The 22128-nt window shown below is 45.8% G+C and overlaps 1 protein-coding gene across 1 annotated transcript in view; it reads left to right on the forward strand.

Annotated features, from left to right (window-relative positions):
- Window positions 1–22128, forward strand: part of LOC144755784 (26S proteasome regulatory subunit 8) — a 156388-nt gene that overhangs the window by 102581 nt on the left and 31679 nt on the right. Inside the window, exons 9-10 of the mRNA XM_078645025.1 lie at window positions 2704–2802; window positions 14496–14606. Of these exons, the coding sequence (XP_078501151.1) occupies window positions 2704–2802; window positions 14496–14606 (210 nt within the window). The remainder of the gene's footprint in view (window positions 1–2703; window positions 2803–14495; window positions 14607–22128) is intronic.

Genomic DNA, 22128 nt, shown 5'->3' on the forward strand with positions numbered 1-22128 from the left:
TTCTTTCGCAAGTGGGGTCATCCAGACCTAGATCTGTTCGCCACACAAGAAAACGCAAAATGCCCAACCTTCGCCGCCAGGTTTCCACACCCGCAGTCCAAGGGCAATGCAATATAGATAAACTAGTCGGGCAGATTTGTGTATGCTTTTCCACTAATACCACTAGTAGTACGCAAGCTCAGACAAGTCTCTCAAACTAATCCTAGTAGCTCCCACATGGGCACGCCAACCGTGGTTCACCACACTACTAGAACTGTCTCTAGTTCTACACCAAAAGCTACAACTGACTCCATCACTGCTAACACAGAATCATGGAGACATCAGACATCCAGACCCAAATCAACTGAATTTGGCGATCTGGCTCCTGAAGTCTTGGAGTTTGATTATCTTAACCTACCACCAGACTGTATGAACATTATTAAAGAGGCCAGGAGACCTACTACCAGAGCTTGCTATGCGGCTAAATGTAAGATGTTTGCCATTTACTGCAACAATAACCAAATTGATCCCCTGGATGCTTCCATCCAGAATATCATTTGTTACCTTTTACATTTACAAAGGTGTAACTTAGCATATTCATCCATACGCTTACATCTTGCAGCAATTGCAGCATATATACAAAATAGACAACATTTGTCTCTTCAGAGTGCCTGCAATTAAAGCATTTATGGAAGGATTAAAGAGAATCATTCCTCCCAGGTTGCCACCTTCTCCAGTATGGAACCTAAACATTGTTCTTACAAGACTCATTGGACCCCCTTTCGAGCCTTTACATAAATGTGAACTACAATTCCTTACATGGAAAACTGATTTTCTTATTGCTATTACCTCCCTTAGAAGAGTAAGTGAGATACAAGCATTTACAATACAAGAACCCTTTTTACAACTACATCGTAACAAAGTGGTCTTACGAACTAATCCAAAATTCCTTCCAAAAGTCATAACTCCTTTTCATTTAAACCAATCTGTCGAGTTACCTGTGTTTTTCCAAAACCCAGACTCTGTGGCAGAAAGGGCTCTACACACATTAGATATTAAAAGAGCTCTTCTCTACTATATAGATAGAACTAAGTCTATTAGAAAAACAAAACCACTGTTCGTGTCTTTCTCTCCACCGCACAAAGGCAACCCCATCTCTAAAGGTGGAATTGCAAGGTGGATTGTAAAATGTATACAAATAAGCTAACAAAAAGCAAAACGTACATTCACAGTTCCTCCTAGAGCGCACTCACGCAAACTAGGAGCCTCTATGGCTTTCTTAGGAAACATCCCCCTAGAGGACATATGCAAAGCAGCAACATGGTCTATAACATGCACCTTCACTAAACATGACTGTGTTGATGTGCAAGCCAAGCAGCAAGCTGCAGTAGGCCAAGCTGTACTCTGCTCTCTTTTTCAAACAACTGCAACCGATACAGGTGACCACCGCTAGGGGAGACACTGCTGCACAATCGATGCTAAGTGTACTCTCTGCAGCTCATATGCCTCGAACGGAAACTGCTACTTACCAGTATGCATCTGTTCTTGGCATGTAGAGCTGCAGAGTAGTACATGCCCTCCTGCCTCCCCGGGACCTGTATCTGTTTCAGTTTATCTTGCTTAGATGCACACGCATGGACATCTTTTCTTTACTTCTACTAACTCCATCATGGCGAAAAACACTTTAAGGATAGAGCCCATGCGCACTATTGTCCAAGGGGGGAGTCGCCTATCTCGTGACTACAAAGACTTCTTCCAAGAAGACAACAACATGCAATCATCTGAGCCCAACACCAGGTGGCGATCTAATGCGAAGTGTACTACTCTACAGCTCTACATGCCAAGAACAGATGCATACTGGTAAGTAGCATTTTCCTTATGAATGTAGCGTGTCTTCTAGTTAAGCCACATTGATTTATGTTGATTACTGGATTGACATTTAGCTTGTTAAATTTAATTTCTCTATCTGGCTTGTTGTGGTCCATCGGGTGAGCAATTGTCTTGCCATATACAATTAGATGGTACGTAAACACTGACTGTATTTTGAGGCAATTTGCAAATGTTTTTTTTTTTTTACTCTGCTCTCTTGATTCAGCATCATGTGAAAGCAAAAAAAAAAGGTTAAACTGCAGGTGGTGCAACAGTGGAGGAATCTTTAAGTGCTGGTGTATTTCAGGTCTTTCTTTTGAACATAAAAGTGAATATCATTTGTTTCTATTTGATGCTACTTGAAATGTTTCCAACATTTACATAATAAAGTGTTTTTTAAAGTTATTGGTCACGAAATACACTAGTAATATATAAGGAAAGGTTAATCTAGCAAAGTTCTATTACTGATAAAGTACTGTTACCATTTCTTTTCTTCGCCCTCCCCAATGTTTCTTTTGCTCTTGAAAAGTTTTTTTTTACCATAGAGATGGCACATGTGAAACTAATTAAACAGTGGACATACACCACTTTTGTCTGTTAAGGTGTAGTGTCAAAATCACTATAAGATTAGTTTTCTAAGAGAAACATGCTTACCATGCTCCAATTCTAACTTACAGCTATCAGTTTAAGCAAGAAAAACATACTTAACTATTGGAAAGACCAGTAAGCATGCATTAAAGGTCGGTTTGATACATTCAGTATTTTAGCTTACTAGAGAAATACAGCTATATAAAATCTACATTCACATTGCATCGTTGCTGCAATTCTGTGTTAATCTTTTTTATTGACTTGCAGGTGATCATGGCCACTAACAGAATTGATATTTTGGATTCAGCGTTGCTACGGCCAGGGCGAATTGACCGAAAGATTGAGTTCCCACCTCCAAATGAAGAGGTACCATATAATTTATTAATATTTATTGCAGATTATTTGGGTTCATGTGAGAAGGTGCTGACTTAGTTTCTTTTGATGCCTTTATAAGCAGCAGCAAGCAGAACCGAACTTTGATCTTTATGTAGGATTAAGTTTCTACATAGAATGAGTAAACCGTTTTTGATACATCAGGCATGTTATGTGACATTCTAGTTAAGTAGACTCTTCTAGCCCTACTCCAAGGTTGAGGGGTCATCCCTGGTACCGTATTGGAGTGGTATGGTACCCTGTTATTAAACTGTCATGCTTCTCCAGTACCCAGTCTTCTCAGAAGAGCTCATAACTAACAGTCATGGCAAAGAAACCTAATGAAGTGTTCATTGTTAAATCTGGAGGAGATAAAGCTTAAACTCTCTCTCCAAACTCGTGCACTAAATTAAAATAAGAATACATACATATATAGTGACTTTGGTTCAGTCCTCTTCATCCATTATTACAGGTAGTCTTTTTCAGCTTGGATCCTCCCACAGCTCATTATACAGAGAAGGGTGGTGGATCAGCCCCTCTCATTGGTTTTGTTGCCAGTGTCCTTCACATTGTGTATCAGTGCCCGAGCACAACTACTCTATCTGAGTAGCCTGCAAAATGAGTGGCTGCATTTTGTCACTTTATTTCCAAGTCCTCATTGTACAGAGGCAAACATCAGGAATGAGTCTGTAGCCACCTCTACACACCAGCTTTCCGTGGCGCTGTTGTGTGAAGCTGGACTTAGGAATACGGCCTTGCAAATGAAGGTTGATTCGAAAAACATTTTTAAAAAAGCAACTTTGGTACCATATTAGAATTATTACTCCAGTATTGGAACTTTCATAGATTCCCATTGCTTGTATCATTCCCCGTCGTCGGAATGGGAGCCTCGGTAATAATATATATATATATATATATATATATATATATATATATATATATATATATACACCTAGGTAAATACACCCTAGTAGGTACAAAAAAGTAAAAAATAGGCCTAGGCCTCATTATATTTTGTAGCCTATAGGTGTCCTTATGTAAAAAGACCCAAAGTCACCTTATCAACCAATCAGATAAGCCTCACCCTGTGGAACCTTCCTGAGAAAGCTCAGAACCTCAGATTTTCTACCGCATCGTTGGTGACAGGGAGTCTCCTTAGAGCTCTGCTCTAACTTCTACTTTGAGGTATTATTTAGACTGTTTTTTGACAGGATTTGGTCAAAATTTAACAATGGCTGATAAGGAAAAGAAGAGCTTATTCAAGCCTTGTGCCACTTGTGGCAAAAAACGACTTTATATGGAGGATAAACACAAAGACTGTATATATTGTTTATACCCTGATCATAAAGCAGAGGATTGTAAGATATGCAGGGTGATGTCTGTTAAGACCCTTCGTGATCGTGAAGGAAGTTTACTTATTTGGCTTAGGAAGTTGGAAAAGAAGGATGTTGTGGTATCCAGTGATGAGGAGGATGCCAGGTCAACGTCTTCTAAAACGTCTCTACAGAGGGGTAGATCATCTGTGGAGGTATCATCTGAGCCCCCCTCAAAGGCTGTGCGTGGGACCTCTGATAGGTCTGGCAAGCCAGAGCCTGGCGAATCTCCTCACGGAAGTGTAAAGGAGAGGGAAAGGCAGGCACTTCAGGTGCAGAAGGCAAAACTTGATGATGGCTCGGCCGGGCCTTCACATCAGGGTAAAGTTTAAGTCCTTCAAGAAGCCAACTGTGATAGTCTCAACAGTGGGCAAAGAAGGCTCTAAGGCCTCTTTAGTGACTTTGTCTCCTCATCCGTCGACGAGTCATCCAGCGACGACGAAGACGTCGACGAGGACTTCGACGACGAAGACTGGAGCGACGACAGCGTCGACGATAACTACGTCAACGGTTACCACCTCGTCGACGAAGACAATTCCGTCGACGATGACAATCTCGTCGACGATTGCAATCTCGACGATGATGACGAGCCCGTCGACGGTGACGGTCCCGTCGACGGTGAAGATAATCCCGTCGACAGCCTCGTCGACGATGGCAATACAGCCTAGGGATTTGGTGGACTCTTTTATGACGCCGTCGACGCCAGGTGCAAGGGAAAGCACCAGGAAAAGGAGGATAACTCCGGAGATGACTTCACCTAGAAAGGTGGATTCATTACCCCCAGCCCTATTATTGGACGAAGAGGACTACTCCGAGGAGGAGAATGAGATGTATGGAGATGCACATAGCCCATCACAGTTGAATCTTAAATACCATGATTCTGACCAAGATGAGGGATATTATTATCGGCAAGAACCGTGACAGCAAGATCAAGTTGCATACCAGGAAACCCAGGGACAGCAGGGCACGGTTACTATGCCTATGAGTCTGCTGACAGACTTAAGAGCTATGCTGGAAGTATATAGAAGCAGACAGGGGTCGCAGCCAGTGGAAGGTCAAGTGCCAGTTCAGCCACAGGTTGTGGCGACTCAGTCTGTACCTCCGTCACATGTGGATGAAGAGAGGGAATATACTAGGCATACACCGCACCGGGATGACACCTCGGATGAGGATGGAGCAGGCGACAACCAGGATCAGAACCCGCATAGTGAATGGAACCAATATATTATTCCGGATCCGGCTTCTCCGGTGCCTGACCCGATAGATTCACCTCCGGCGGAGGTGGGTGGTTTCTTCAGCTTGATGGAGAGAGCCACGGCACGCTTTAAACTAACCATGCCTTCAACATCTACGGATTGTTTTTTGTATGATTTTAAAGAGGCTTACCGTAAGGCAGTGCGTTCGATTCCCATTGTAGAACATATATGGGAGGAGGGAAAGAAGGTGATGCAGGCCCCGGCAACGGTCATTCCAACCTTACCACGCCTAGAAAAGAAGTATAAAGCTCCTGATGACAGTCCCGCCTGCTTGATTGGACAACCTCGACCAGACTCAGTCATATCACAGGCAGCTCAGAAAAAATCGCGAAATCCTTCGGCCACCCTCGCAACTCCACCAGACAAGGAGGGTAGAAGGTTAGACAACGCTGGGAAGCGTTTTTCATCAATGGCTAGCTTGCTGGTCCGGGCGGCCAATGCCCTGGCAATTCTAGCAAGATACGATCGTCAGATGTGGAGTGATATTGCGGCCTATGTAAACCTACTGGCGGATGACCCTAAGGCTGAAGCACAAAAGCTTCTGGAGGAGGGCCAACGCTCTTCTTCAGAAATGATTGTGCGATGGACATTGCAACCACTTCTTTCCGTGCTCTGGGTAGCGCGGCTGTTCTTAGACGGCAGGGGTGGCTACGAGCTACTCCCGACCAGAGATTCAAAATAAGATTCTGGACTTACCCTTTGGGGACATGTTATTTGGAAAACATATCGATGACACACTGCAAGGAATAAAAAAGGACACAGACGGCTAGGGCTCTTGGTACCTTACAATATAGGAAAACACTGTTCCGTGGGGCAAGAGGTAGAGGCTTCACTTCGACAAGAGGTGGTTATCAACAGCAAAGGTACTCACAGCAGTCGCAGTCGTACAGGCCTCAGTATGGCAATCAGTATTATCAGCGGCAGTCACAATCTCAGTCGTTCTCTCGTCAGAACTCTCGTGGACGTCAAGGACGTCAATAGCGGCCTCCTGACTCTGCCAACTGTTCCTCCGCTCCATGGTTCCCCAGTGGGCGGCAGGATAACTCAACATCTGAGCAGCTGGGAGGAAATAACATCGGATCAGTGGGTATTGAACATCGTACGACACGGGCATACGTTAGAATTCCAGGAATTACCACCTACAAGAGCTGCCCATGCCACTACTTCAACACATATAAACATTCTGCAATTGGAAGTTCAAGAAATACTTCGGAAAGGGGCGATCCAAAGTGTTCCCCTATCTCAAAGAGGAGAAGGTTTCTATTCAAGATTTTTTCTGATCCGCAAAACAAAGGAAAAGTGGCGTCTGATCCTGGATTTGAGGGAGCTCAACACCTATCTCCTGAAACTGTCGTTTCGGATGATTTCGCTCCAGGACATTTTGCGCCTCTTAAATCCAGGCGACTTCATGGCTATGTTAGACCTGGAAGATGCCTATTTTCATATACCAATCCACCCAGCTCACAGACGTTTCCTTCGCTTCATAGTAGGCAAGAGTCACTTCCAGTTTATGGTGCTCCCATTTGGATTAAAGTCCGCACCCCGGATATTCACAAAGGTGCTGGCACCGGTAGCAGCGTTTCTGAGAAGACAGTCGTTGGAAGTATTTCCGTACTTAGACGACTGGCTGCTGAAGGCACCCAGTTTCCAAGCAGCGACAGAGGCGGTGGAGACATGTTTAAGTCTCTTAATTCGGCTGGGTTTACAACTCAACAGGGAAAAATCGGTTCTTCAACCGGCGGGTACGGTGAAGTTCCTGGGAGCAATACTCTATACTCAGGTGTGCAAGGCCTTCTCTTCGGAAGAGAGACAAGTGAAACTCAGGTCTGCAGCCGCTCGGTTGCAAAGGAGAAGTTGGATGACAGTCAGGATGTACAAATCTCTGCTAGGGTCGATTTCATCCTGTATTCAATTGATTCCGCACTGCAGGCTGCGAATGCGCCCCTTGCAAGAGGAATTAGACCTTCAGTGGAAGCAGGTGGAAGGGTCTTTCAACGACAGGGTAACTGTCACTCAGCAGATGAAACAGACGGTTTCATGGTGGATGAAAAAATCTCACCTCTCGGTGGGTCTCAGTTTCAGAGCGGCGCCGGCTCCTCGCGTCATTACAACAGACGCCTCCCTTCAGGATTGGGGAGCGGTCATGCAAGATCTCCAAGTCAGTGGACACTGGATGCCAAAAGAACGTCGCTTGCATATCAATGTTCTGGAGCTAAGATCTATTCGATTGGCAATGTTGGCTTTCCTTCCAAAGATCTCAAATTCTGCCATCCTAGTGCGTACGGACAACACCACCGCAGTCAACAAGCAGGGAGGCACGAGATCGCCACTGCTTTCTCAGGAAGCCCAGCTGTTATGGGAGTGGGCAATTTCACAGAACATCATGCTGGTGGCGGAACACCTTCCGGGAGTATACAACACGAAAGCAGATACGTTAAGCCGCCTGAGGGCAGTCTCGCACGAGTGGGAATTGGACAATACAGTGGTCAAGGACATCTTCTCCCGCTGGGGGACCCCAGCGATCGACCTGTTTGCCACTCCAATGAACAAGAAATGCCGGTGTTACGCAAGCAGGGAACACCATCGAGGTTCGCTGGGGAATGCCCTTTTGATGTCTTGGTCCGGCGCATTTGTTTACGCCTTTCCGCCATTTCCCCTGATTCCTCGAGTCCTCAAGAAGCTCAAGATGGACAAGTGCAGGATGATACTGATAGCGCCCCCCTGGGCTCGCCAGTTCTGGTTCACGGAGTTGCTTCTTCTGTCAGAGGAACAGCCCATTCATCTTCACTCCAACCAGACGCTTCTATCAATGTCCAACGGCCAGGTTCTCCACCCGAACCCGAGCTCGCTTCAATTGACAGCATGGCTCCTGAACACAGAGAGTATAAGGATCTAGACATTCCGGAGGAATGCAGGAACATCTTGGGACAAGCACGAGCTCCTAGCACTAATAAAACATATAGAGCGAAATGGAAAAGGTTTTATTTATGGTGCCAGAGAGAAGGACTACATCCATTCTCATCAGCCCCGCATCAACTCTTGCCATACATTCTTTCTTTGGCAAAGGCAGGTCTGGCTCATGCTTCCATCAAGGTCCACTTGGCGGCTATTTCCAGGTATAGAAGAACAAGATCTGGTCCTTCTCTGTTATCAGCAAGAGTGATAAAGCAGTTTCTGAAAGGACTCTTTAGAGTGTTTCCACCAGTTCGGCCTCCACCTCCGGTTTGGCATCTGAATGTGGTCCTGGCTCAACTGATGAGATCGCCATTTGAGCCGATACATAAGGTGGATTTGAAGTTCCTGTCATGGAAAATGGCGCTTCTTCTGGCACTCACCTCGGCAAGGAGAGTGGGAGAACTTCAGGCTTTAACTATCAAGGAACCTTTCTTGCAGTTCAAAAATGATACCTTGATCCTCCGAATGAACCCCAAGTTCATTCCGAAGGTACCGACAGACTTTCATCTTAATGAACCGGTGGTTCTGAATTCCTTTTTTCCTCGGCCTTCAACCCAGGCTGAGAGGACACTTCATTCTCTGGACGTTCAGAGATGTTTGAAATTCTATCTTCAACGCACAGCTGGATTTCGGAAGACGCCCCAGCTGTTTGTCGCTTTTGGAGCCCCAAGGAAATGGTTTCCTTTGTCAAAGCAGGGAATTTCCAGATGGATATCGAGTGCGATCCGTTTCTGCCACCAGGCGGCAGGCAAGCCGTTGGAAGGACAGGTGAAGGCGCACTCCACAAGATCGATCTCATCGTCTACAGCACTGTTTGCGGGAGTATCGATAAAGGATATTTGCAGAGCGGCCATCTGGAGCAGTACTCACTCATTCACGAGACACTACTGCCTTGAGGCGGCTGCTAAGGGGGATTCGGCTGTTGGTCAAGCAGTCCTGAGAAATCTCTTCCAGTAAGAGGTGAGCTTTCCTCTCTTCCCTCCTTCCTGTTTTTTCTCACATTTCGTTGATTATGTTATGGTTACTGATTGATTATTATGATGTGTTATATCATTGGTTGATAATAGCTTTGTAACTATGCACGAAATGTTTGAGGCATGCTAACTGCTATCTACTCTGATACAAGCAATGGGAATCTATGAAAGTTCCAATACTGGAGTAAGAAACGAGTTACTTACCTGTAACTTTAGTTCTCCAGTATTGGTAACTTTCATAGATTCCCATGCGCCCATCCACCTCCCCTGGGAAAGCTCACTCCTGGAATAGGTTCTGAGCTTTCTCAGGAAGGTTCCATAGGGTGAGGCTTATCTGATTGGTTGATAAGGTGACTTTGGGTCTTTTTACATAAGGACACCTATAGGCTACAAATATGCATGAAGAACTATCGGTACACTTAGGTTGATATATGCTTGCATTAATTGGTTATGATAGCCATTGTATACATACTGACTGTAAAGTTATCCTTTTCTACTACAAATTCATGAAACTAGAATTACTGTCTTGATTATCCGTAACTTTTCTGCAATTTTTCATGAACTTTTCTTGAACATTTAGATTTTATTATATAGTTTGAATAGGTGGACGTCATGTTTATATATGTAAAGCTGTTATTTTGCATTAGCCCATCCAGGGCGAGATTGTGCTTAAGTGTGGTTTGGCATTTCAGAAGCACTAGGATTATAATTTTCCAATATATGGATCTCTATGCATATTTATAATCTGCACAGGAATATAATTCTGAATAGCGCTAAACAGCATACCATTTAGCGTATGACATACAATTGTGCTATTATCTGAATTGCTGCCACATTTTGATTTGACATTTCGATGCCCATTCAGGGCATCATCAGCTGTCTTTTTTGTACCATGGTTATGACTATGGTAACTCCATTTGAGTTTGACAATTATTTATTTGCAATTAATTGATTGTGATAATTGTTTCAGATCTGGGATAACTGTTCTAGATCTGTTTTCATTACTACATCTTGTGCATTTCAATTGTATTCATGAACTTCGCGCTGTATATTTTGTACCATCTTAAGATGGCGACCATGTGTATACTATAGTCCTACCTTGGTTTTGGTTATTATGTATGACGTCCTTTTAAATAGACGCGCGCCTCGGCTCTCTGTACAATTTGATAAAGCCCTAAGGCGAAACGCGTCGTTGCTGTTTGTTCCCCGAATAAATTTCTGAGAGGAACAGTCCCCCTGCGAGTGCTACTTTCTTTATGGATTATTTATCCTAGGATGGTTTGTAGCTGGATTTAATTACGGGCACACCCCCGTTGTGTGTGCACCCGCTCACGAGTGCAGTCGGTTGGTGTTTGGAAGCTGTGAGATATAGATATATAGATATATAGATATATAGATATATAGATATAGATATATAGATATATATATATATATATATATATATATATATATATATATATATATATATATATATATATATATATATATATATATATATATATATATATATATACATACATACATACATACATACATACATACATACATACATACATACATACATACATACATACATACATACATACATACATACATACATACATACCGAGGCTCCCATTCCGACGACGGGGAATGATACAAGCAATGGGAATCTATGAAAGTTACCAATACTGGAGAACTAAAGTTACAGGTAAGTAACTTGTTTCTTACGTGGGCTTAGGCTTAAACTAAAATGGCCAATATCATTCCAAATACTCTTGTGGGAGGAGAGAGTGTGTCAGGTTTTCACGGCATTCGACGTCCCCTTTGACCCGGAAGCACTCCGTGTAGCAGCCAGCCTCCGCCGCACACCACTCGTTTTATCGTCGGTTTCGGCATTGTCCGTTCAAGTGTATCCATATTCATAATCAAGTTTAGCAATCGCGGAGGCGTTGGCGCGACATTATCGGAAACTAGATCAAGTATTCACTCCTTGAGGAATTATCCTTAACATCGGCTCGGTATTTATAGTAATACCGCACTTTAAGTAACTTCTTTATATCAACGTAGAAGATTTGCATTCATCCCGTTTATACGGGACACGTCGATTTTCATTGTGAAAATTTATGAATTACCTTTCCAAATGCGAGATCCATTTTGTACTGCATAAAACGACAATATTTTGATGCCTTGTAAGACGTACCTATAATAACTGAGTGTTCCTTGTCCTGAAGAAGGCGCTGGTCGCCGAAACGCGCGTCGATAAAACACTCCTTTTGTTTTATGACCAAACACTCCTCTTGTTTTATTTTTGTCTTTAATATTTTGTACTGATGGAATTGCTTCTTTATGTTAATATAAAAAAAAAATTAGAATCCTATACATCTATAAACTGTGCATGGTGTCTATGCATTTTTACTTCTTGTGACTTTTTATTAAATACATTTTTAAATTGTGTGTATTAATAATAAAACACTGTGTTCTCCACTCTGAAATTGGTCCTGTGCCCTCCATTATTATTTTGACAAACATTTATTGCCGCCTGGGTTGTTACTCTCACAAGGTTTGCTTTTAAATTACATTGTGCAGAATTTGAGATCTTTCACCCCAGTATTCTTTAATGGGTTTAAGCCCACCCTATGATAGCTGCCATAATGTTGTTGAACTGTTATTGGAGGAGACAGCGAGCACCAGGCTCAAACTGAAACTCAAGCGAGTAGGATGGTTTAAGCCGCCAGCCAAGCCCAGAAGCACTAGATCAGCATGCTGGGTGGACCCTGATTGAGCTGCACCTGGCCCTCCTTGTTAGATGTGATGAAATAAGTCATACCTTTGGGTATGAGGTGTCAGAGCAGTGTTGTACATTGTTGTCGCTGCGAACGTTAATACTGAGGAACGATGTAACAAGCATATTTTAAAGGTATCTGTCTCCTCCCCGGTCTCATTTTGCGTTCTAAATCTCTGATAGTCCCTTGATCATACTAAAATACAATGCAGGCTCCTGCTTATGTTTTCTTTCAATGTCCCACAATGGAAACATTTGTAACTTTATCTTGCTACTTTAGTATCTGAACAGCATTAGCCTTAGATAGAAATTAATTGTAAAAATACTTCCATTGCGTTGTCCTGTAACGCTCCTTGTACTGCTTAGGGTTTATACCTCTACTTTTGCGAGTTGATACAGTTGGTACAAAATAACTTGAAGAATCTATTCAGTGTATAAGGGGGATGGGTCATTGTTTTTCCAGATGCCTGCATTATTCACCTAGAAGCTTCTTTAAGTTTAGACCTGAAATCAGAGTAACTTTCCCTCATATTGGCTCACATAGCCAAATCAAGCATTGTAGATGCTTGTTTTCAGTATGACTGTGAAAATCCAGACTATCATGGGGTAGAAGAAGGATTGTGGAATTGGGGAACGACTCTAGGTGGATTATCCTTGCTGAGTTCATCTGGTATGACAGTCATGGAATTTTCCCTCTGCATCATACACTTCCATTTCTACTGCCTCCTGAATATTTATTCTTCATAATGCCTGCTTGGTAAAAACCTGGCTACTGAAGGCAAAGGTGTGCTTGTAGGAAATACTTCACCAGCCACCCATCACATATTGGTTTGAATAGTGGAATTCCATAGGCATTTGGGTCTTACATGCTATAGCAAATTTGCTGTAATGACTTAGCAAAGGAGGGTGCTAAGTAGTCGTCTTCATCCTGCATGGCATGTCTCCCACAGAAAGATACTCTGTCAAATTTGTGTATTGTTGACTTCCTTGTCTTCCTGGTTTCTTCTCTCTCATGTGATAGGTTGTGATCCTCTAGAATAAGTTCCATGTTTTCCTTAACTGGAGAGATCTCGTGACACCCGCAGGTATATTGTAATCTGCCCTTCCTTGGAGGAAGTAAGAACTGCTGGCACCAAGGTTCATGTCTGAGTGAGCAAAGGCTGTTGAAGACTTGTGGAGATTGCATATACATAGAACAGTAGTCAATGGGCATAGGCTTCAGTAGATTGTGGTTGTCAACCGAGGGCATCTGCCAGCTTGTCAGTGAAGAACCAGTTAAATATAGAAAAGTTAGCCAACCGGATAATGATTTATTTCTCGACTTGGAGGTGAATAAGGATTTTTGCACCTTTTGCACTGTGCATGCATAGAAGTCTGTTGGAGTCAATAGGGGCCAGTTTAACTGGTGGTTGAGAATAATTTGATGGCCTAGGTTCGGCCAATACTATTCATACTTTTAGCCCCATTTTTTGCTTTGACATTTTGCCCCCTCACAAAAAGCTTTCCCAGAGTAGGTAGCTGTACTCTTTTTTTAATGATTCCTCACCAGAGGATGAAGAACAAATATTAGTTGAAGCAAAATTCCAAATCTTCTACCTGTCCAAAGTTTTTTTGTAATTGTGGCATAGTACTCTTGAACATGGTTCTGGGAACCACAATATATTAGTTTTATGTACAGATTGTCACTAAATCTTTTTTATGGTTGCAAGTTTTAATCCTAAAGTAATTTTCAGAATTTTTCACCATGGCAGGCAAAAAAAAACATTCTCTTGACTTCATGCCAAAATCCCAAAGCATGTAAAGTGCGCAGTAGAGAAGGAAGTGGGGAGATCAATGGTTCCAGAGAGAGAGTAACCCGCCCCAAGTAGCAAACACAGCGATAGGTGACGTTTTCCTCTACAAAACACAAGCTCTTTCCACATACTTGGTAATATTTAACGTGCATCTGAAAATCTTAAACCTGGTCAGGACAGTCCGCCTATTTGGCCAGATAAATGGCCCGAACAAGTAGTTGTATGGACTTTGTAGGTTAAGGAATTTATTTTGTTAATGCTTTTTTCAATGACGAGTTCCAGCCTTAAGAGGGATGATTTACATTTCATTTAAATCTACAAAAAATCCAGTGCTGTACAAGTGAATTATAGCTAATGGTGCCTTATCATGGCATAAAACCCTGATTTTGTTTTTTATTAACTATCACGCCCTCTCAAGGCTGCTTCGTACCTTACTTCCTCAGTAACCAGTATAAACCAAGCAGTTGAGAAGAAATGCTTGACATTGCTCTGCCTATAGTTAGGATTTTGTTCCCCTTTTCTCTGGCAATATAGTGTTTGTGAGTTATATTTTTAATGTATTTAATTTGTAGGCACGTCTGGATATTTTAAAGATTCATTCAAGAAAAATGAACCTGACCAGGGGTATAAACTTGCGTAAAATTGCAGAACTCATGCCAGGAGCTTCTGGAGCAGAGGTTAAGGTAAGCAGTAAATGCCTATTTCCTTTTCCTTTTATCTGCAATATGTAGAACCATTTTCCATTTTATCCTGCTTTTGTAAACTATCCCACACAATCACAGATTTTGTGATTGTTATCTGTGTGCCATATTCTAATAATGTGTAGCTAAATTTGGCAGTCGTATGTGATATATTTAAGTTCAAACGATGTCAACGTCAGTAATCTACGGTGGATAGTTTGACTGCTAGTATCCGTGCTTTGGTTCCGTACATGTTATACCTAGAAAATAGTGTACTTGCAAATCTGAATTTGAACGTAATTGTGTGAATATGTAATACTGCTTTTTTGTTAGTAGTGCTTTGTACATTTGTAGCAGAAATTAATTCTGACTTAACTTGAAATTGCAGCCTTTTTATTTAGTGCTTACTAGATGCACGTGACTTGAAAATTCATATATACAATATAACACTATATATATTTTCAATATTTAGCACACCTAAATTAATGTTTACAAACCTCTTTAGTTTTTTCCTATACTGGTATTCAGAACTTAGTGTGTAATCTAAGATAAGTAGAGGGTTGCAATTTTTGTTTTAAAGTCTAGCCTGAGGCAGTGCATGGCATGGACTGGCTGTCGTTTGTGTCCGCATTGCCCCAGCGCCACAGAAGGTGGGTGATTTAAATAGCGACCGATGCGAAAGGAATGTAATTGCTCTCAGACTCCATTTTGCCTGACCTCACAATGGCCAATGGGCACTAGCAGCGAAGCACTTCATCAACAGTTTATATAGACACCTGTGGTCTCAAGGAGCATTACATGGAGCGCAGCATGAGGAACACTGCTTTTATCCCCCACTCGTCTGCTAAGCTCTCTACAGAATAAGTGTGCAAGGGCGGATATATGTTTGGACGCCCCATGCCTCATGCTTCTGTCATAAGATGGCAGTGACTGCGAACCTGCGCTGATGCCTTCTATTCTCATCCTCATTTAGCCTCTAGATAAGCGGCCGCACAGCACGCTGCATCAAGGTGGCCACTCGCCCAGCTCCTGATCTCCCGACAGCATACAGACGGTGGGGTATGTAGACGGTCCCAGGAGGCGAATTCGCAGCTTGCAAACCACAAGAACCACATCGGATATGACAGCGCCATCTTACCTTCTCGGGCTTCTCGCCTCACCACACATGCCCTAACAGGAACGCAGCAGGAGTTCTCCATCTGCCGCCTGCATGTATTCAGCCCGCACTAACCCTGAACTATACACGTGATGCTTACAACCAGTCTCCAGCGTGGTTTACATCCACTATTCCACGACATCGCAGCATAGTGGAACATCCCTAAGCGACCCTAAGCAGCCTTAAGATAACCATACGTGTTTGAAGCCTGCCTGTTTGTGAGCTGTTGTTGTCATTCCACCTTTGCTGGTTTGCTGGTTCACGGATCCTACTGGGTCTTGCAACACTAAGTTAACGTCCATGCATGGGGCCGACGGTGATCTGCCTGTAGACTGTTGTGCTAAGCTGATTCTCACTGCACCCACACCAGGATAGAGAAGGCGTGTTCCTACCAGATACTCTGCCGGTCTTGTCATCCTGCCTGCATCACTTGTTCATAGCTCACAGCAAATAATGGTCCACTAAATGCTAGCTAGTGCTTCATGATCTCTAAGCAGCTCTGCATACCAGACTAATCAATCTAACTGACAGCCCACTCGTACCTGCTGTTCTGTAGTAGGGGATCTCTGTGTATAGTCATAATCTAGTGAATAGTCCCGCCCATGTGCGTGGACCCCGGAGCAATTAAAAACGATCTCTTAGAGTGTCGAAAAATGCAGAAATGCACAGACACTTAAGAGAATTTAAAGACAGATAATGCAGCCTAAAAGGCTACACTGTCCAGTACTTCAACTAGAAATTCCACCATAAAAATCCACAAAACAGCACAGCCTGTACAGATTTCCCTTGCTGAAACAGCAAAACCCTCTGGAATGATAGAGAGGAGGACCTGGACAGACAAGCCCCATAGGCTGCCATTATGTGGCTCCGAACAGGATACTGTGCCTTTAAGAGAACTTTCCAGAACTTCACAGTATCCCAGAATGCACTGCAGGTCCCAGTTACTTTCAGTTCTTTTTTCCGGCTCCTGCAAGCAGGACCCTGGAGCATTGAGCTCTCCCTTTTCAAGGGTTTTGTTGGTGTTTTTCACTAAAATTCGATTTGAGTACATTCTAAGTACTTTTGGACTTTTCTTCTTGGTTTGTTGCACTCTTTTTTTTGTCAAATGTGCCTTCTTTATTTGACAAATGCCCGGAGTGCTCCAGGAAGATGGCCAAGTCAGACCCCCATGAGGTGTGTATCCTCTGCCTGCCCTCTTCCCATGTTCCAGAGGAGTGTGAGATCTGTAAAGGCTTCTCTGGCAGGACCCTGAAGGACAGAATGAAGATCAGACTTCAGGGCCTCGAGGAAAGAAGGCTGAAGGCGCAAGGTGGGTCTGAAGGGGCTTCTTCTGCCCATGCTGAGGCCTCTGGGGGGGCTCCCCAGGGGTAGGAAGTCCAGCAAACGTCCACAGTCTCCGTCTGGTTCGGTGGCACTGACCACGACGTCGAGAGGAAGGTCGATGGCCAGTTCCCGGTCTCCCCAGGGCTCTGGGTCGAGGGACGTGCACAGGCCGCCGTCGAACCCTGTGACGATTTCATCGTCGTCGTCCTCGACTGATCGGCGTCGAAGGGCCCGGCGTCGGCGCTCGCCGTCGAGGCGACGCCGCTGATCACCGTCGGCGACCAGGACATCATCGTCGTAGAGGGGCTCCTCGGCGTCGAGGCCGCCGTCGAAGCAGAAGAGATCGCCGTCGAGGCAGAAGAGATCTCCGGCGAGGAAGAAGTCGCCGTCGAGGCGGAGAAGATCGCCGTCGAGGCGCTCGAAGAGGTCTAGGTCGCCGTCGAGGCACAAGCGATCGCCATCGAGGCATAAAGGATCGTCGTCGAGATGGTCGGGGTCGACGTCGAGGCATAGAAGCCGTTCGACGCCGAAGAATGGAAGACGGTCGACGCCGAAGGGGCGCTCGACGTCGAGGGACCTGCGTTCGACGTCTGGCCATCATTCTTCGACGTCGAGGGGTCGTGCTGCCAGGCCTAGGACTGTGGGGGGCTCCCCTCAGTCCGGGAAGGATGGCGGTTCACCGGGATCGGTGTACTCGGAGGTGTATACTCCTAAGAAGTCTGTTACACCCTCCTCCTCCTCTCCGTTGCCTAGAGGTCCACATCCGAGGGCTCCAACCCCTCCTCCGTTACCTCCTCTGCCTCCGCTTCCAACAGGACCACAGACCCCTGTGCCTGGCAAGCCTCCTCCGGTTCCACCGAGGTCGGTCTCGTTGCCCAGGCTTCCGACTCCTCCCAAGAAGACTCCGAAGTCTAAGGAACCGCCTAAACCCAAGACGTCCGCCCCGGGGAAACGGTAGAACGTCCAAGGCCCAGGAGATCGAGGTCTCGCTCCAGGAGGAGAGACAGATCAAGGAGCAGAGACAGGTCCTCACTAGATCCAGACATCGCCATAGGAGGCATAGGTCCAGGTCCCGTTCGACCTCTAGGACCCGTTCCTACTCACCTACTTTGTCAGACTCCCCGGAGACTAGGGTGTCTCCAATCGATGACATCGGTACGTTCCAGGAGGTTCTCCTGAGGGGGGCTGCGAAGCTGGGTATCACGGTGACAGCTCCTACACCTACGACGTCCGTGATATTCGAGACTTTGCACAAGAAACATCTGTCTCGCCCTCTACTGCCGTTGGTGCCAGGACTGGTTGAGCCTGCGGAAGAGCTTTTTCTTACGCCTGCGGTGGTAAAAGCCGCACCCTCCAGACTTCTGAAGAAGTACAGGGCACCTGACTCGGACCCGGCCTTCCTAAGGATGGATCCAGTACCCGATTCAGTGATAGTGACGGCGGCCAGGAAGCTGCATTCTACCTCCCCGTCCTCCACCGTGCCTCCGGATAAGGAGAGCCGCTGGATTGATTCGGCTGGCAGTAAGGCGTGTGGGACTTCTTCCACGACGATGAAGGCTTCCAGCGACTCGGCGTTACTGGGGCGGTACGACCGTGCGCTGTGGGATTCCATGGAACAGTTCGCGGACCTTGTCCCGCGTGACAGGAAAGAGGACTTCATGGAAATCGTCAAAGAAGGGATGCTGGTCTCGAACCAGGCCATCAGTGCTGCGGCGGATATCTCCCTGTTGGCCGCACATGGATACTGCCACGGTATCAATCAGAGACGCCATGCTTGGCTCCAGCTGACGTCGCTCAAGCCTGAAGCGCAACAGCGAGTGGCCAATCTGCCGTTTTCCGGCGAGACTCTTTTCGGGAAACATGCAGATGACGAAATGGCCAGAATGAAGGCCGAGGCTGAAACCCTGACGGCTGTGGGCTTGGAGAAGCCCAAAGACAAGAAGCCCTACCGCCAGTTCCAACGACGGTTCGGCTCACAGGGTAGAGAAAAGGACAGTCTTCTGGGCAACAGCAGCAGCAATTCAGAAGACCCTTCCAAAAACGTTCCTACCGCGAACAAGGGCCCGGCCGGGTCTCGGCCCTGAGCGGTTACTTCCCCTTCATCCGTTACCCGCTCCGGTGGGGGGAAGCGTTCAATTTTTTCTGGCAGAGTGGAGAAAAATTACTCAGGACAAGTGGGTGCTGAATATTGTTTGCAATGGATACAGTCTTCGGTTCATCAGCCCTCCTCCATCGATTCCTCCGGTCAGCTCGCAGTATCAGCTGCGCGAGCTCCAGGCGGAGGCAGATATCCTGTTAAGGAAAAGGGCGATAGAAGATGTACCTCTGTCTCAAAGAGGAAGAGGTCTGTACTCCCGGTTCTTTCTGGTCCGCAAGAAAGACGAGAACGAGTTCAGGCCCATTCTGGACTTGCGACAGGCAAACAAGTGGATTCGCAGAGAAAAATTTCGCATGCTGTCGTTGCATCAGATTTATCCTCAGCTGCAACAGGGAGACTGGCTGTGCGCCATAGACCTACAGGATGCATACTTCCATGTGCCCATTGCACACAAACACAGGAAGTTCCTGCGATTTCAAGTCGGCACCAATCACTATCAGTACACGGTACTTCCGTTCGGGCTGAAGTCTGCGCCCAGGACGTTCTCGAAGTGCATGGAAGTGGTAGCGGCACACCTGAGGAAGAACAAGGTGTTTGTCTACCCGTACCTGGACGATTGGTTGATCAAGGCCTCCTCCTTCTCGGAAGCTCAAGCACATTTCCAGAAGACGTGCGTTCTTTTGAACAAGCTGGGGTTGCACATCAACATGTCCAAGTCTGTCCCGACTCCGGTCCAGTGCATCCAGTACTTGGGAGCCTCCATCGATACGCTGTAAGCAAGCGTGTCTCCTTCGGAAGAGCGACGTTTATCACTCCTTCGGAAGGCTCAGGCTCTCATGTCCACTCCATCCACGACAGTGAGGACGGTGTCTTCTCTGCTGGGATCGATGGCCTCTTGTATCTTCCTGACGCCACATCTGCGGCTGCACATGAGACCGCTGCAGGAGTGCTTGGAAGATCAGTGGGACCAGAGGAGAGTATCTTGGGACGACAAGATACGACTGTCTCTACATGCTCTTCACTCTCTGAAGTGGTGGTGTTCAGCGGAGAATCTCCTCAGAGGGGTTCCCTTCCACAAGGACATTCCCACACAGACTATCGTGACGAATGCTTCTCTCCTGGGATGGGGAGCGCACTCCGGAGACCTACAGATTCAAGGGACGTGGTCCCCGACGGAGTCCACGTACCACATCAATTTCCTGGAACTCAGGCTGTTCACTTGGCACTGAAGGCTTTTCAACCGTCCTTCCGGACCAATTCTCTGCTTGTACAGACGGACAATACGACCACGATGTATTACCTCAACAAGCAGGGGGGCTCGAGATTGCGCACTCTGTCGCAGGAGGCGCAGGCGCTCTGGCATTGGCTTCTGGCTCGAGGACTCTCGATAACGGCCACTCATCTGCCAGGTGTGCAGAATGTTCAGGCAGACGAGCTGAGCAGACTGATTCAGGAAAACCACGAATGGGTCATAAACGACGAAGTACTAGGAGAAGTCTTCGCAAGATGGGGAACTCCAGACGTGGATCTGTTCGCCACCGCCGAAAACAGCAAATGCCGAGACTTCGCCTCCAGGTACTACCAACCAGGGACACTGGGGAATGCGTTATGGATCAACTGGTCGAACAGCTTTCTGTGCGCTTTTCCACCCATTCCTCTGATCCCAGCGGTTCTCCTCAAGCTGTCCCAATCCAGGGCGAGGATGATTCTGATTGTCCCGGAATGGCCCAGACAGTGGTGGTTCACGGACCTGCTTCACCGGTCTCTCCTTCCTCACATGAAGCTGCCGTGCAGGCCGGACCTTCTCACGAAGTTCGGGGGGCGGATGTTGCACCCCAACCTCTTGTCTTTGAGTTTGGCGGCATGGCTCCTGAAATAGTGCAATATGGCCATCTGAATCTCCCAGAGGATTGTATGGACATACTGAAGGAGGCTAAGCGACCTTCCACTAGGACTTCTTATGCTTACAAGTGGAAGAGGTTTTGCATCTGGTGCAAGTCTAAGAACTATGACCCTACGACATGCAAGGAAGATGTCATCCTTCCATATCTACTACATCTGGCGCAGTCGGGCCTTAATGTCCATTCCATTAAGGTTCATCTGGCTGCTTTGACTGCCTACAGGAAATGCCCTTCACAGACTTCCTTCTTCCAGATCCCTGTGATCAAAGATTTTCTGGAAGGCTTGAAGAAAGTATTCCCTCCTGTCAGGCTTCCTTCGCCTTCGTGGGACTTGAATGTGGTGCTGTCCAGGTTGATGAAGGAGCCTTTTGAACCTATTCATAAGGCTTCATTGCAGCACCTGTCCTGGAAGGCGGCGTTCCTCGTGGCCATTACATCGGCCCGCAGGGTGAGTGAAATTCAGGCGTTGTGTTGCCAAGAACCTTACACTGTGTTTCATGCTGCTAAGGTTGTTATGCGTACTCACCCTAAGTTTCTTCCCAAGGTTATTTCTGATTTTCATATCAACCAGACTATAACTTTACCTACGTTCTTTCAGAATCCTTCATCTCCAGCGGAACGGTCTTTGCATTCCCTGGATGTTAGGAGGATGCTGAAATTTTATCTGGATAAAACCCAAAATATCCGTAGGTCAGACCAATTGTTAATCAATTATTGATCAGTCAGGACGGGTCTTGCTACTTCTAAACAGTCCATCTCTAGGTGGATTGTGTCCTGCATACAATTGTGTTACCTAAAAGCTAATAAGACATTAGGGGGCAAACCTAAGGCTCATTCCAGCAGGGTAAAGCTGCCACGACGGCTTTGCTTCGTAATGTGCCTATTGCAGAAATCTGCAAGGCAGCCACTTGGAAGTCGGTTCATACCTTTGCTAAGCATTACTGCCTGGACGCTGATGCCAGGGCAGACGCTCAGGTTGGGCAGGCTTCGCTGTGAAATCTGTTCGCACAATAGTGGTGTTATTTCTCGTTTCTCCACCGCCGCTTT

Source organism: Lissotriton helveticus, chromosome 5_1 (assembly GCF_964261635.1).
Source record: "Lissotriton helveticus chromosome 5_1, aLisHel1.1, whole genome shotgun sequence".
Taxonomy (NCBI): domain Eukaryota; kingdom Metazoa; phylum Chordata; class Amphibia; order Caudata; family Salamandridae; genus Lissotriton; species Lissotriton helveticus.